Below are 17406 nucleotides of genomic sequence, written 5' to 3' on the forward strand. Positions count from 1 at the left end.
GTTCTCATTCATTCTTACAAATGCATAGTACTCTACATATTATACATCCACAGTTTATATAAATTACTTTCTTCTTGGCAGGACATTTATTTTTAGTCTTCTGCTATCACAAATATTCCTATGAATAATTCTGCATAGCATTCTTATTTGTATCTGTATATCATTTTATCTTTTTGAGAGGAGGGTCTTTTTGTGATAGAGCTTCCTTATGCAGTTCAGGCTGGGCTTGAACTCACTTTGTAGGCTGGCCTCAAACTCACAGCAGTCTTCCTGCTTCAGCCTCCCAATTTCTGGGATTACAGGTACATCACCAAACCTGGCCTGTATCTGTATAGCTTTGTAATCCATTCCTGAAAATGTAATTCCTGAGTCAAGAAAGAAATGCTTAGAGGCTGAAGCAAGAGGATTGTTATGAGTTCAAGGCAACCCTGGGCTACATAAGTAAGTTCAAGACCAGTCTGCACTACGTAGTGAGACCCTGTCTCAAAAATAACAAAAAATATTTACGTATTCTTATCACCAATGCTAAGCATGTCTGTATCTCCACAGCCTACCCAACAAAGTAAGTTGTTTCTGCCAGCTTTGTATGTAAGAGATGGTAATTTAGAACTGCTATTGGTAATGCTTTGCTATGTTGGGGATGGATGTCAAAGTTATTAAAGCTTATACAAATACTCTATCTCTCAGCTCCTGTACATTCTTGGCCCAAGAGATTTTCTTTCTTTCTTTATTGCGGAACCAGGGATTGAACTCAGGCCCTTGCGCTTGCCAGGCAAGCACTTATTCTACTGAGCCATCTCCCCGGGTCCCAAGCCCAAGAAATTAGAGTCTGTATCTTTCCTATTGTAAATAAAGTTTCACTGTTTGCATTTAACCAAGGCAGTCTTTTTTCTTAGAATGACTTTATCATTATCTATGTAGGAAAAATTCAAGAGATTAAGAAGTCTGTTTAGTTAAATCGTGTTATACTTAATTCATTATTGTTATTAATGTAGTGCTTGAAAGAAATAAGAAACAGTTTAGGAAAGAACTCAGTAGTTACCAAAGTCATCTTTGGTTATACTAGACTTAAGTATAGGGGCGGGAGAGATGGCTCAGTGGAATAAGCCCTTCCCTGGCAAGCACAAGGGCCTGAGTTCAAGTCCCAGTTCCGAAAAAAAACAAAAACAAAAACAACAATTAGACTTAAGTATAAACTAAGACCTGATCATTAATTACATATTATATTAATCTTCTGAAGAATCCCTGAAATTCATATTTTTATATTTTCCATTTAAGAGGTGAGGAAGTTGAGATTTATATTTATTAGAAAGACCAAAGGCAGGCCAGATAGCTCAGTGGATTAAGGTTCCTGCAAGCAGGTGCAGGGGCTGGAAGTTTGATCCCCAGGCCTGCCATGCCGGCCCCGCCCCCGAGGCGTGCTGAGATGGTAATTGAGACTGGGCCTGGTGGCACGTGCCTGTAATCTCAGCTCTTGGGAGGCTGTAAACAGGCGAATCACTACAAGTCTGATCTAGTAGTGAGACCCTGAACACCCTGTAGACCCTTCCCTAAAAAAAAATACCAAAAAAAAAAAAAAAAAAAAAAGAAAGAAAAAAAAAAAAAAAAAAAAAAAAAAAAGAAAGAAAGAAAGAAAGAAAGAAAGACGATATAGCTGGTAAGTGATAGATGAAAACCTAAGTCTCATTCTAAAGCCTGTGCTGAAAGAAAGAAAGAAAGAAAGAAAGAAAGAAGAAAGAAAGAAAAAAAGAAAGAAAGAAAGAAAGAAAGAAAGAAAGAAAGAAAGAAAGAAGAAAGACTGTGCTAGAAATCTCCATAATGCAGCTGAAGGCAAGCCCTATGAGTCTCCTGAACTTTGGGGTCTACATGGAGAAAGCAGCACGTGACTAGGGTGAGGCTGGGGACAAAAAGCAAGTCAGACTACAAAGTCAATTCAGTTCAGATAGGTCCCCACCTCTCTTTCTTCAATCTACAGAAAGCTTCCTTTCCAGCAAAGTTTTTCAAGTGAATTTTTGTTCATCAAGGTAAATTTTTGTCTCCTCTTATAGCAAAGATTCAGAAAAGAAAACATTAGAGAAAATTCACTGGCATCTAGTGTTCAGTAAGTCAACAATGTCATCTTCAGATAAACTTTTTTTAAAAATGTATTTGGTACAGGCTCTCACTATGTAGTTCAGACTCGTAGCGATTCTTTTTTCAGTTTCTTGGGTGCTGGGGTTACAGGCATGCACCACCACGCCATCTTGGTGGCCGGCTCAGCGTACCCAGGAGCAGACTGGTGCACCACACCGTGCTGGGGATCAAACCTAGTGTCTGCACTTGAATAAGCAGGCGCTTAGTCTGCTGAGCTATCTTGCCGGCCCGTAAACTGGTTTTTGATAAGGCAAAATACCCAGGCAGAGAAATTAATACTATGATTTCCTTTTTTTTTTTTTTTGTAAATGGAATAGATTCTCTTTATTTATTTATTTATTTATTTAGTGTGTGTGTGTGTGTGTGTGTGTGGCCAGCTCAGCCCACCAGGGGGCGGGGCTGGCTGGCATGTGGTGCTGGAGGATTGAACCGCCGTCCCCGTGCTTTGCTTAGCTTAGCTTGTTCTAAGCAGGCGCTTTAGACCACTGAGCCATCTCACCAGCCCCTATGATTTCCTTGAAAATATAATCACACTGAGTTTTAGAAAATGCATGGTAGGGGCCGGGCAGATGGCTCAGTGGAATAAGTGCTTCCCTGGCAAGTGCAAGGGCCTGAGTTCAATCCCCAGTTCCACCAAAAAAAGAAAAAAAAAAAAGAAAGAAAATGCATGGCTTCTGTCATGGTTTGTGTAGGGGTATACCCCCAAAGCCTCATGCAGTCATGGGGCAGCTTCTGGAGTTTGTGATTATGGTGGGTGTGGGTGGCACACCTTGGCCTGAGGGTGGGTAATCTGCATTACAATGTAAGGAGGGGAGAGAGGCTAGTTGCAGCTACAGCTGCTTCTGCCTTTGCTTTTTGCTGCCACCATGAACAGCTGCTCTGTGCTGTATGCTAGGCTGCCTTGGAGTCAGCTGAGTATGAACTGAAACCTCCACTTGAGCTACATAAACCTTTCCTTCCTTAATTTTAGGTGCTGTGTATTTTGTCCCAGCAACAAGATATATTTCTAATGTGAAGGAAAAAATGCGTTGCAGAGCTATTTGTCATTTTAAAAAATGTATTAGTATGTGTTTCCCATACAGTCATTTTACAATCTTCTGGAGTTGGTACATGTTGTTGGTACAACTTGTTTCTTTTTTTAATCCACCCCCCAGAGCAAACTGTTTTTGTTTAAGTCTTTTTTTTTTTTTATTTATTTGAGAGAGAGAGAGAGAGAGAGAGAGAGTGGTGTGTGTGTGTGTGGCCAGCTCAGCCCACCAGGGGGCGGGGCTGGCTGGCATGTGGTGCTGGGGGATTGAACCGCGGTCCCTGATGCTTTGCCAAGCTTGTTCTAAGTAGGTGCTTCAGACCACTGAGCCATCTCTCCAGCCCCTAGCAAACTGTTTTTGGTAGGTATATGTTTAAAAATTGAATTTAGGGGCTGGAGAGATGGCTCAGTGGTCTAAAGCACCTATTTGGAACAAGCTTGGAAAAGCCCAGGGAGCTCGGTTCGATCCCCCAGCACCACATGCCAGCCAGCCGCGCCCCCTGGTGGGCTGAGCTGGCCACACACACACACACACACACACACACACACACACACAAAATAAATGTTAAAAAAAAAAAATTAAAAAAAAAATTGAATTTAAACTGGGAATAGTAGCCCATACCTGTAATCCCACCAAGCTGAGATGCTAAGGCAGGAGGATCATTGTGAGTTGAGGGCAATCTAAGCTACATAGTGAGATTCCATATAAAAAAAAAAATTGACTCAAAAAAATTCATCATCACTTACTGATCCTAGTATAGTATTAAATTATTTTTTTCTCTTTAAGGTAGACCTCAAGCTTATAAGATTTAGGCAGCCTGAATGCCAATACTTACACAAGCTGAACAGCATCTTCCCTTTGTATGACTTGGGAGTCACACTAGGGGCAAAACATTTTAGTTAAAAATTACAGGCTTGGGGCCGGGGAGATGGCTCAGTAGGATAAGTGCTTGACTGGCAAACGCAAGGATCTGAGTTCAATCCCCGGTTCCACCAAAAAAAAAAAAAAAAAAAATTACAGGCTTATTTTTATTTTTATTTATTTTTTGTCTTTTTGAGACAGGGTTTCACTATGCAGCTCAGGCTAGTCTTGAGCTTATTTTGTAGTTCAGGCTAGTCTCAAACTTGCAACAATTCATGCTTCAGCTTCCCAAGTGCTGGGACTATGGGGTGTGCCACCATGCCTGACTGCAGAAAGATTTTTTTTCTTTTTCTTTTTTTTTTTGGTGGAACTGGGAATTGAACTCAGGCCCTTGTGCTTGCCAGGCAAGTGCTTATTCTACTGAGCCATCTCCCCTATTCTATTTTGAAAAAAAGTTAATACAAAATCAGGTGTATCAATATTTCCAACATGGCATGACATATAATATTGTATGTACATATACACACACTAGTACCTATAGGAAATCACATGAGGAAAAAAGATGGGCATGAATAAATTATGATTTTTGTTTTTTGGGGTTTTTTTTTGGCGGAACCGGGGATTGAACTTAGGCCCTTGCACTTGCCAGGGAAGCACTTATTCCACTGAGCCATCTCCCCAGCCCCTGAGCCATCTCCCTGGCCCCAGGCATGAATAAATTATGAAATACAGCTAAGGCTTTTGCTAAGTGTCTACATAATGTTCAAGATATTACTACTTCTCAATTACCATTGCATGTTTTTAGCAGGACATTTTTTGATGATTCTGCTTTGTTAAGAATACCTACTTTAGGGGGCCAGGGAGATGGCTCAGTAGAATAAGTGCTTCCCTTGCAAGCACAAGGGCCTAAATTCAATCCCCAGTTCCCCCCGCCCCCCGCAAAAAAAACCAAAAACAACAACAAAAAAGAAAACACCTACTGAGGGCCAGCCAAATAGCTCAATGGATTAAAGCGCCTGCAGACAGGTGCAAGGGCTGGGGGTTCAATCCCCAGACCTGCCATGCACATGCTGAGACAGTGATTGACCCTGGCATGGTGGCGGCAGCCTATAATCACAGCACTTGGGAGACTATAAACAGGAGAATCACCATGAGCCGATCTAGTTGTGAGACCCTGAACATCCTGTAGATCCTTCCCTAAAATACAAAAAATAAAAATAAAAAATAAAAAAACTACTTTACTTATTGTGTGAATTCTTCCATGGTGTATGCTGAACAAGGTGGACCCTTGTGGTACAGAAATCCAACAGTATGAAAATATCAGCCAAGGGCTGGGGAGATAGCTCAATAAAATAAGTGCTTCCCTGGCAAGAGCAAGGGTCTGAGTTCAATCCCCGGTTCCTAAAAAAAAAAAAAAAAAATCGGCCAAGTTTGGTGGCACACACCTGTAATCCCAGCACTAAAGAGGCTGAGGCAGGAGGATCGTTGCAAATTACAAGACCAGCAGCATGGACTATAAAGTGAGTTCAAAGTCATCCTGAACTGCATAGTGAGACCCTGTCTCAAACACACACGCGCGCGCACACACACACACACACACACAGAGTATAAAAATATCAATGCACACATTTTAGGGTAAAACAGAATCTTGGGTCTGAAAACAAAATAAACCAAGAGTAGTTACAGCTGTGATACAAGTGAATATATTGTTATTAGAGTATACTGAAATGGCAAGCAGAAAAACTGAAACAACAGCCAGGATTTGGAGGCAGATTTATGTCAACTGGGCACTGAATGGGATCATTTCCAGGATATCAGGTCAATTTCTGGTGGTCTCGGTCTTATATGAGATAAACAAGCAGAAGTAGAGGTAGAATGGCTTGTCAGTTGGGGCCTGGTTTACATAATGCACATCATAGTGACCAGCCATTTTGAGATAGAAGCAACCAGAACTAGAACAGGAACCATTACCTGGGCAACTAAGAAACTGAAATATACTGGTGATGGTAGTGGGGCTGCATTTTCTGTTACAATATGGGTTTTTCTTTTTTTTTTTTTGCGGAAGTGGGGATTGAACTCAGGCCCTTGCGCTTGCCAGGGAAGTGCTTATTCCACTGAGTCATCTCCCCTGTCCCTTTCTGTTACAATATGACCGGAGCCGGGGAGATGGCTCAGTGGAATAAGCACTTCCTTGGCAAGCACAAGGGCCTGAGTTCAATCCCCGGATCCCTGGTTCCGCCAAAAAAACAAACAAACAAACAAACAAAAAACAACAATATGACCAGTATTTTATGTACTTTTTTTTGTTTTTTTGAGACAGGGTTTTGTTATGTAGTTCAGGCTGTCCTTGAGCTCATTATGTAGCCCAGGCTCATTTCCAACTTGCAGCAATTCTCCTGCCTTAGCCTCCTGTTACAAGGTTGGTAACTAGTTGCTCCCGCAAAGCCTCAGGCAATCATGGGGCAGTCTTGGGGCAGCTTGTCTCCCCACCCCCCCAACCGGGGATTAAACTCCGGCCCTTGTGCTTGCCAGGCAAGCACTTATTCTATTGAGCTATCTCCTGGGCCCTGCAGCTTGTCATTACTGTGGGTGTGGATGCTGCACTCACCCTGGGGCAGGTAATTTGCATTACAATGTAAGGAGGAAAGAGAAGCTAGTCGCTTGAGATGCTGCTACTCCTCCCTTTGCTCTCTCACTCCTTGCTGCTGCCATGAAAGGTTGCTCTCTGCGTGTGCCGCTCTGCCTTGGAGCCAGCTCAGTATGGACTGAAACCTCCAGTAACTGTGAGTAAACCTTTCCTTCCTTCATTTTTTTTAAAAAAATATTTATTTATTTATTTACTTATTTATTTAGTGTGTGGCCAGCTCAGCCCACCAGGGGGTGGGCGGGCCAGCATATGGTGCTGGGGGATTGAACCAAGGTCTCTGTGCTTTGCTTGAGCTTAGCTTGTTCTAAGTAGGTGCTTTAGACCACTGAGCCATCTCACCAGCCCCATCCTTCCTTCATTTTGGATGTTGGGTATTTGTCCCAGCACTGACAGGAGTGAGATATCACCCACGTGAGGCGCCACGCCTGGCTCTAGGAACCACTTATATGAACAATAATCTCAAGTGAAATGTCTGAGCATTTTGCAAGATATTTAAAAATTTATACTATAATGTGTTGTTTCTTTTATTTTCTCTCCTCTTCTTCTTTGCCAGTTTCTAAGTCTACCAGTAAGCACCCTCAGAAATTGAATAGTGTATTAGGAAGTACAGGAACATGCTCTGCTATGAAGATTCACAGGCCTCAGCGTTATCACCATTATAACCACTGTCTATTACACACAAGGAAAGACAGCGGTGGAGCAGGTGCTCCACATACACAAGTTCCTGAGTTCACTATAGCACCATGAAAACACACACACACACACACATCAAAACAGCAAAGAAATGGTTCATGGGGCAAAGTCTTGGGAAAATTAGGCAGAAGTCCTCTGCCAGTGGAATCATTCAGGATATGCCTCACCCCTCCAACAACTGAACTGTGACCATAACATGAAGTTACCTATCAGGAAAACATGTTAGAGATACAAGGCCCAGGATTTTACTAGGTACTAGTCACAAAGGATCCTTTTAACTGGTATGTATCAAAATTCTCAACTCCCAAAAAGAAACAACGGTTTTGCACAAGCCATGTTATAATCATCTGGGTCACACTGAGCCACTTTTTTTTTTTTTTTTTTCCCAGTACCAGGGATTGAACTCAGGACCCTGAGCTTGCCAGGCAGCACTTATTCCATTGAGCTATCTTCCTGGCCAAATGAGCCACTTTTATTAGAGAGAGTAGAGGGAACCCTCCTGACAGTTAAGAACACAGATGGGTCAGCCAAGGGCCAGCCCTGTCAGCAGGACTTTCTATGGATAACAGGCCTGGTATGTTATTCTTTCCTGCACACCATGACAATTTCATGGGAATAATCGCCATAGATATTTTCAGATTCCAGAAGATAATTCAGAAAGATGATTTTTTAAAGAAGACGTAATAATTGGGGCTGAGGAGATGGCTCAGAGGAATAAGTGCTTCCCTGGCAAGCACAAGGGCCTGAGTTCAATCCCTGGCTCTGAAAAAAAAAAAAAAAAAGAGAGAAAGAGACATAATAAGGGCTGGCCAGATAGCTCAGTGGATTAAAGCTCCTGCGTAGGCAGATGCAGGGAGCGGGGTTCGATCCTCAGCATGCCATGCTGGCCTGCCCTTGGGGTATGCAGAGATGGTATTTGAGATTGAGTGTGTTAGCATGCCTGTAATTCCAGCACTTGGGAGGCTGAAAACAGGAGGATCACTGAGTCTGATCTGTGTAGTGAGACCCTGTAGACCTTGTACTAAATACATTAAAAATAAAAAGACATAATGGTTTAATTAATTTACAATATAGCTATATTTTGTTTGTATTAGCTTTCTGAAAAATAGATTAAGAATACATAAAGAAAAGGAAAAAATAAGTTTGGTCCCAATGAACCCTGGAATCTTGGTAGTCCAATAGAAACAGGGCCCTTTTAGCACTGGTAGCAGCTAAGTCTACATACCCATGTGAAAACTCCCCAAGAATGGACTTTATATATACATACATAGTTAAGTAAAAATAAAGATGATGAGCCTTAGACATTAATAGGTTGTTGTTGTTTTGGAACTAGGAACAGAACTCAAGACTTCGTGCTTGCCAGGCTGATGCCACGCTGCTGAACTCTACCCAGGCCTGGCATTAATAGTTAAATGTGAACTTTAGAAGTGACAGGTAGAGAAGGTATAATATTGTCATGTTTAAGAGCATAATTTTCTTCATCTGACATTTTGGGGATCCAAGAAGAAACTTCCTTTTGTTGTTCTTGCCATTTGAGTATATTCTCTGCCAGTTCCTCTGTCTCATTCACCAAAATATCCATCTTGGCTAAAGCCTTGCTCTGTAACATTTGAAAGAAAGAGAAAGAAATTGTAACTGTCATTAACTCATAATAATTTCACAAATGGTTACAGTATCAAAAGTTAATGCCTGTACTTCTCCCAGCCCCTACTGCAAAATCTCCATAAAATTATGTTCTCTCCTTTCCTGAAGTACATATCTTCATGAGTTCACTTCTTTGTCATCAATCATCTACTCAATGCAGATGACCCTCAACCTATTGTCAAACCTGATGTTCTTTCTAAAATGTAGTCTCATGTTTAAGTCCATCAACAATCTTCATCTGAGGGCCAGGGAAGATAGCTTAGTAAAATAAGTGCTTGCCTTGCAAGCGCAAGGTCCTGAGTTCAATTCCCTGTACCACAAAAAAAAAAAAAAAAATCTTCATCTGAATGTACATTCAATAGCTCAAACTCCACAGCTCAACAAACAACAAGTAAACATTTACATGTGCAAGTCATGAAAAACAATTCAAACCAGGCACAGTGGCACATACCTATAATCCCGGCACTTGGGAATTAGAGGCAGAATGATTTGCCTCAATTTTGAGGCCAAAAAAAAAAAAAAAAAAATTTGAGGCCAGTCTGGGCTACACAGTATGTTCACAGTAGTGTGAACTACATAGTGTGACCCTGTCTCAAAACACAAAAGCAAAAACAAACTAACAAAAAGCCCCAAAACACTCTTTCCAGGTGTCCTTGTGAGAGTGACGTCATCTTTAAACCCTCTGTGGCAATCCCTGACGCACTGCCGTGAAGCCCAGGGAAGACAGGGCGACCTGGAAATCTAACTACTTCCTAAAGATCTAAAGATCATCCAACTTTTGGATGATTATCCAAAATGCTTCATTGTGGGAGCAGACAATGTGGGCTCCAAGCAGATGCAGCAGATCCGAATGTCCCTCCAAGGGAAGGTCATGGTGCTGATGGGCAAGACTACTATGATGCGCAAGGCCATCCGAGGACATCTGGAAAACAACCCAGCTCTGGAGAAATTGTTGCCTCATATCCGGGGGAATGTGGGCTTTGTTTCACCAAGGAGGACCTCACTGAGATCAGGGATATATTGCTGGCCAATAAGGTGCCTACTGCTGCCTGTGCAGGTGCCATTGCACCATGTGAAGTCACCGTGCCTGCCCAGAACATTGGTCGGGAGCCCGAGAAGACCTCCTTCCAGCCTCTGGGCATCACCACTAAAATCTCCAGGGGCACCATTGAAATCCTTAGTGATGTATAGCTGATTAAGACTGGGGACAGGGGCTGGTGAGATGGCTCAGTGGTCTAAAGCACCTACTTAGAACAAGCTTAGCAAAGCACAGAGACCACGGTTCAATCCCCCAGCACCACATGCCAGCCAGCCCCGCCCTCTGGTGGGCTGAGCTGGCCACACACACACACACACACACACACACTAAATGTAAAAAAAAATAAATAAAATAAAATAAAAAAGACTGGGGACAAAGTGGGAGCCAGCGAAGCAACCCTCTTGAATATGTTGAACATCTCCCCATTGTCTTTTGGGCTGATCATTCAGTAAGTGTTTGACAATGGAAGCATCTACAACCCAGAAGTCCTTGACATTACAGAAGAAACTCTGCATTCTTGCTTTCTGGAGGGTGTCTGCAATGTTGCCAGTGTCTGTCTGCAGATTGGTTACCCAACTGTTGCATCAGTGCCCCATTCTATCATCAATGGGTACAAGTAGGTCCTGGTTTTGTCTGTGGAGACTGATTACACCTTCCCACTTGCTGAAAAGGTCAAGGCCTTCTTAGCTGATCCATTTGCATTTGTGGCTGCGGCTCCTGTTGCTGCAGCCACCAGTGCTGCTCCTGCTGCTGCAGTTGCCCCAGCCAAGGTGGAAACCAAGGAAGAGTTGGAGGAGTCAGATGAGGATATGGGATTTGGTCTCTTTGATCATCAAAAAGCAAACTATTCAGCCTGCCTAATTGGCAAAACAAGGAATAAAGGCATAATTCTCCTAAAAAAAAAAAAAAAAAAAAAAAAAACCAACCAGACAAACAAAAAAAACAAACAAACAAAAACACCCCCCCCCAAAAAAAAAACACCCCAAAACTAATCCCATCATTTCTTAAACACATTCATGATGAGGCTGTAATCCATACATCTCTGCAAAGTGGCTCTGAATGACTGGGGGTACCTTTATGATTATCTTATCACTGGTAGTATACAAATCAGCAGGAATATGTTAATGTACACTTAATGCTACTTACTACCATCAAAATACCCAGACTAAAAACTACAGTATCTGGGCTGGGCATGGTGGTGCACACCTATAATCCCATGACTTCGGAAGAATCTCTTTATTGAAAGAAATAAAGAATTGTAGAAACTAATAACAATCAACCACTTTAAAGACTCCTGTTTTCAGCCTCCCAAGTGCTGGGATTATAGCTGTGTGCCACCATGCTCAGTCTCAATCGATGTCTCAGTGTGCCCCAGGGGCGGGGCCGGCACGGTACACGGCCGATCGAACCCCGTCCCTGGGTCTGCCTAAGCAGGCGCTTTAATCTGTGGAGCTAGCTGGCCAGCCCTTTTCATTGTAATTCTTTTTTCCCTTTTTTTTGACACAGGGTCTTGGTATATAGTTCAGGAAAAAAAAAAAAAAATATGAGACAGTCTTGCTAATTTGCCCAGGATGGCCTTTAACTTGTGATCCTCTTGTTTCAGTCTCTCAAGCAGTAGGGATTATAGGAGTATACCATGACACCTAGCTATATGTCTTTATAATTAAACACTGCATTTATTATGTAAACATAGACCTATAAAGTAGAAAGCATAGGGCTGGGGAGATAGTTCAGGGGCATAAATGCCTGCATGTAAGCACAAGTCCTGAGTTCAATCCCCAGTACCGTACACACAAAAGAAGTAGAAAGCATGTATTGGGTGCCAGGGAGATGGTTCAGTAGAATAAGCGCCTGCCTGGCAAGCACAAGATCCTGAGTTCAATCCCTGGTACTGCAAAAAAAAAAGAAAGCATGTATCTTAAGAGGTTTTTTGTTTTTTCAACTTCATGCTGCCTTTAAGGGCAGGTCTGGTGCAGCTTCTGGAGCTGAGAATTGAACCGTGGTCCTATGCGCCTGATTGCATTAGCCCAAGGGGCACTTGAAACAATTGAGCTATCTGGCAAAGCCCCCAAAAGCATGTATCTTAATGCTGTCTCACCCTGTCTCATCCTGAGGGCAGAATTCAGGGATAACCATATCCTAAACAAAGATAATATATTTTTACTAAGTTCTGGAATAATTTTTTTCTTATTTTGTGTTTTTTAGGGAAGGGTCTATAGGGTGTTCAGGGTCTACTAGATTGGACTAGTAGTGATCCGCCTGTGTACGGCCTCCCAAGAGCTGGGATTACAAGTGTGCACCACCACACCCAGTCTCAATCGAAGTCTCAGTGCACCCTGTGGGCAGGGCCGGCATGGCAGGCCCAGGGATCAAATCCCTAGTCCTTGTACCTGCTTGCAGGAGCTTTAATCGGCTGAGCTATTTGGCCGGCTCTAATTTTGATTTTAATTGGATACAGGGTCTCACTATGCAGCTCAGACTTGTAGTGATCCTCCTGCCTCAGCCTCCCTAGCGCTGGGATTGTAGGCATGTGCCACAATGCCTGCTTTTGGGACCAACATGGCACACCCGGGGTTCTGGGCCCAGCACAGCATGAGGTACTGGGGATCGAACTTGGGTCCTTACACTTGCCAGACAGGTGCTTAAAGCACTGAGCTATTTCCCCAGATCTGGAATAAAAAAAAATTATCAAAAGATTTCTAGGTCAGGTGTGCTGGTGCATGCCTATACACCCAGCGTTCAGGAGGCTGAGGGAGGTTATACAGGCTGTCCTCAAACTTGCAATCCCTTTGTCTTAGCTTGCTAGGATTCAGGCATGTGCCATGGTGCTTGACTACAAAAACAGTTCTTGATTTTAAAGATAATTAGCTCAAGCTTCATGCAGTCACAGGTGGGGCTTTTTGAAGGTGGATGGATCTAGGATGTGTGATGTTTGGGTTAAGGGTGTATGATTAGCAAATGAGTCCCTTGATTGCTTTAGTCTAATTCTGGGTGTGGATACTGAGAAGGTCCTCACTAGTATGGATGGTACCACCCAAATGTCTATAAACTTTGAGTTGAAATAAATCTTTTCTTCAATCTGTAGGTACTGAGTATTTTGTCTCAGCAACAAGGAAAGTAACTGAGGCAATTACATATTTTGATATTCCAGTATAAGAAAATGAAATATAGCTATATTACTACTCACCATTCTCTTTAGATTTTCATCTAAATGAGGGATATTTCTAACTGTTTCAAGATGGGTTTCCAACTTTTCAATGAAAGTCACAGCCAACTGTAGCAACTGTACTATGTATCTGAAAGATGGAGAAAAAAAATTCAGCATTGTTTTGGTTTATGCTTCTGTTACTTTATTTTATTTTTTCATTTTTATTTATTCATTTTTTGTCTTTTAGACGGGTCTCACTATGCAGTAATCCTTGAGCTCACTTTGTAGTCCAGGCTGGTCTTGCATTCACAATGATCCTCCTGCCTCAGGCCTCCTGAGTGCTGGGATTACAGCACTTGCTGTAACTGCTCTTGCCAGGCAGGCGCTTAGACCACTGAGCTATCTCTCCTGCCCCAGAAGTTTTTTAATTTTTGTTTTAAGACAGAGTTTTGCTAAGTTGTTAAATCTCTCAGGCTGGATTTGAACTTGTAATCATCTTGTCTCAGCCTCTGAAAGTGCTGAGATGGGATTACACGCATGTATTACCAGGCCTGAAGAGAAGTTTCTGTTTTTTGTTTGTTTGTTTGTTTGTTTTGGTGGAACCAGGGACTGAACTCAGGTCCTTGCACTTGCCAGGGAAGCGCTTATTCCACTGAGCCATCGCCCTGGCCCCTGTTTTTGCTTTGAGACAGGGTCTCTTTATATAGTTCAGGCTAGCTTTAAACATATATAGCCCAAACTGGCCTTGAACTCACAGCAAGCCTTCTGAGTGCTAAGATTACAGGCATGTGCTGCCACATACAGCCAATCATTGGTATTTTTATGAATGTAGAAAGATTGTTATTGGCTCATTAGGTTGATTCTATTTATCTTAATTTAAATTAAGTCTTGATTAAAGGAAAAATAACCAGGCATGGTGGTGCACATTTGCAATCCCAGTGCTTGAGACGCTGAGACAAGAGGATCACTGAGTGAACTGCATAGTGAGACCATGTATCAAATTAAAAAAAAAAAAAAAAAAAAAAAAAAAAAAAAAACTTCTGGGAATGTTGCTCAGTGCCATGCACAGGTACTGGGTTCAATCTCCAATAAAGGCATAATTCTCCTAAAAAAAAAAAAAAAAAAAAAAAAAAACTTCTGGGAATGTTGCTCAGTGCCATGCACAGGTACTGGGTTCAATCTCCAGTACCACAAAAACAAATGAAGAAAAGGTCCTTCTCTTTTTCTTTAAGCAAGACTTATTCATTTTTTTTTTTCACAAATAAGCAAGACTTATTCAAAGGAAAGAAAAGCAAAAACAAGCAAACCCAGAAAGACAATACTAATCGTCATATCTAGAACACAACCTAATGTTAAATAACCCTCAATGGTATGATAATAAATTTTTCATAAGGGATTTCTCTAGCTAAAACCTCATTCCATTTTAATTTACTCATTTTAAGAGTATAGATAATAAGGATAAATATACTATATTGAAAATCTTCACATAAAAATACATTGAGTTTTTAGATTTGGAAAATGCTGTACAATCATTAGTCAGTTTTTCTTTTGTTTTCTTGAGTCAGGGTCTCACTTTGTAGTTCAGGTTGGAGTTAAATTTACTATGTAGCCCAAGCTGGCCTTGAATTTGCAGTAATCCTCCCCCATCACAGAATGTTCTATGGATCCTAAAACAGGTCCTGAGTGTTAGGATCACGGGCATGCACCACCAGAACAGGCCCTCGGTTCTTCTCTGAAGCATGTAATAGTGTATATATACATTATTGGTTAGATACCTAATAGAGCCAAAAGAACAAGGGTTATATTATTATACAAACTAGAAAATAAAATGTTCTGACACTTAAGAGACAATAATTCTAGCTACTCAGAGGCTGAGATTGGAGAAACTTGAGTCAAGGCCAATCTGGGGAACATAGCAAGACTCTCCAAAATAAAAAAAGAAGAGGCCAGGGAGATAGCTCTTACTCAGTGGAATAAGCGCTTGCCTGGCAAGCAAAGGGGCCTGACTTCAATTCCTGGTTCTGTCTAAATAAATAAATACATAAATAAATAAAAAGAGCACAAAATGATGGTGCATGCCTTTAATTTCAGCATTCAGGAGGCTGAAGCAAGAAGATCACCATAATTTGAGGCCAGTCCAGGATACACAGTGAGTTCAAGGCCTACCTGGACAACACAGTGAGACCCTGTCTCAAAACAACAACCCACCCCCACAAAAAATCCAGAAAAGTCAAACCTTCAACTTAACTTGTTAATGCTCTAAAGAGGAAAAAAGCAACAGAAGCCCTCCCAGTCTATGGACTGTGAAATTGAGGCAATAGTTAAAATCATTTGCCCAAGCTTTTCAAGCATATATACAACACAGATGAGACCAGAATCCAATTTTTTACTTCCACATAGTTGACATTGTTTTGTTTTGTTTTGGGTTTTTGTGGAACCAGGGATTGAACTCAGGCTCTTGCACTTGCCAGGGAAGCGCTTATTCCACTGAGCCATCTCTCCAGCCCCAAGTTGACACTGTTTTAAGCTCTCCATGTTAAACACTTCCAACATTTTATATATGCAACATTAATTCAACAATACATGGGCCGGGGAGATGGCTCAGTGGAATAAGCGCTTCCCTGGCAAGTGTAAGGGCCTGAGTTCAATCCCCGGTTCTGCAAAAAAAAAAAAAAAAAAAAAACCAACAATACATGTACTTCATAGAAAACTATAATAAAAACAATTTTTATCAACTTTCTTACATGTATGGATCCAATTTTTTTTTCATGAAAACCATAATTTATAATTTCCAACACAATGGGCAAAAGACATCCTCTTTTCACCATAGCAACAAATCTTCAAAAGGAAAGGATTTTTTTTTCTGGTTTAATTTATCAACAATAATGTTAACAAGTATAATCAGCAATACATTGTTTCCTTACAGATGCTATAAAGTAATTGTTAGTCTAACCAAAAACTGCCCTCAAAACATGGCTAACTGCTCATTCCCACGCTCCAGGCACACCTGTGGTAAACAGCTTCCATAGGCAAGTTTTCCTGGCACATGGGCTTCAATAACCTTTGCCTGAGGGACCTCTTCTTTTTTAACACTGCTTCCAGATGAGAATTCATGCTTTGCAGGGTATGACACTTCTGAGCTACACAAACAAGAAATGGTAGTGACAGCAACAGGGCAAGTAAACTTGGAATTGTCGTGTTTTTCTTTGGCGCAAGTGAGAAACAGGAGAAAAATAAAAGGAGCCTTTATTGCTTGGCATGGGAGGGCTGCTAAAGAGAAACAAGAATCCTTGGAGGTGGAAACTGGGAGTAGGATTTTTTTTTTTTAATCAGGTTGTACCAGAGGTAGAGTTTACATGGGCAGGCAAAGCATTGTGTCAAAAGGGTTGGAGAGTTGTTGGCACACTGAGAAAAGGAGACAGTCTATTTTGGGACTAGAAATAAACAGGGAAGTTGGTCTGGAAGTGACAAGTTATTGTTTCGGGACGCAAGGCCATGTTGGATCACCAGCCATAATGATCCTGGCTGAGTTCCATAGGGGAAGAAACCCATCAGGAATCACCAATGCTTTTTTCTTTGGTTTAGTAATAACAATGTTACAATTTAATGCAAGGTCAAGCACAGGCCGAGGCCTGTAATCCCAGCACTCAGAAAATGGGGCAGAAGGATCCCTTCAGAGCAGACGTTCACCAGCCTGAGCAGTCTAACGAGACCACATCTAAGACAAAATGAATCTGCAATTTCCCTAAATATCTCCCTTTTTCCCCACTGCTATCTCAAATACCAATACTAATTCTAACTACTTTCTCTCACTTTTCCCACTGACAAACAAATATAGAAACTAAATTCTTTGTTTTTGAGCTAAAGTTTCGCTATATAGCTCAGGTTGGCCTTGAATTTGTGGCAGTCCCCTTGCTTTGGCTTCCAGTGCTGGGATTGTTGGGATGGGCCACCATGCCTGGCTCTTACTCAATTTTGATAGCCAGAGCCATATTCTTCATATAAAGTCTCTTTTCCTATCCTTCCTCTAGTATCCTGCACAGGAACATTAAAAAGTAAATCAGTGGGCCATGGTGGCACACAGCTGTCATCCCAGCACTTGAGAAGCTGAGGCAGGCAGTAGAGGCCAATCTACACTACACAGTGAATGTAAGGCCAGCCTGGGTTACACACCAAGACCCTGTCTCAAACAAACAACACAAAATGGAAAAAA

The 17406-nt window shown here is 41.7% G+C and overlaps 1 protein-coding gene and 1 pseudogene across 1 annotated transcript in view; one reads left to right on the top strand and one right to left on the bottom strand.

Moving 5' to 3' along the window:
* Positions 1 to 8426: 8426 nt before the first annotated feature.
* The window catches only part of Haus2 (HAUS augmin like complex subunit 2), a 16830-nt gene continuing 7850 nt past the window's right edge, over positions 8427 to 17406 (bottom strand). The window contains exons 4-6 of the mRNA XM_004623365.2: positions 16201 to 16333; positions 13233 to 13341; positions 8427 to 8962 (exon numbers count right to left, since the gene is read on the bottom strand). Coding sequence (XP_004623422.1) covers positions 8771 to 8962; positions 13233 to 13341; positions 16201 to 16333 — 434 coding nt within the window. The 3' untranslated portion in view covers positions 8427 to 8770. The remainder of the gene's footprint in view (positions 8963 to 13232; positions 13342 to 16200; positions 16334 to 17406) is intronic.
* On the top strand, positions 9161 to 11663 carry LOC105741564 (annotated as a pseudogene).

Source organism: Octodon degus, unplaced genomic scaffold, assembly GCF_000260255.1.
Source record: "Octodon degus isolate 3935 unplaced genomic scaffold, OctDeg1.0 scaffold00002, whole genome shotgun sequence".
NCBI lineage: Eukaryota > Metazoa > Chordata > Mammalia > Rodentia > Octodontidae > Octodon > Octodon degus.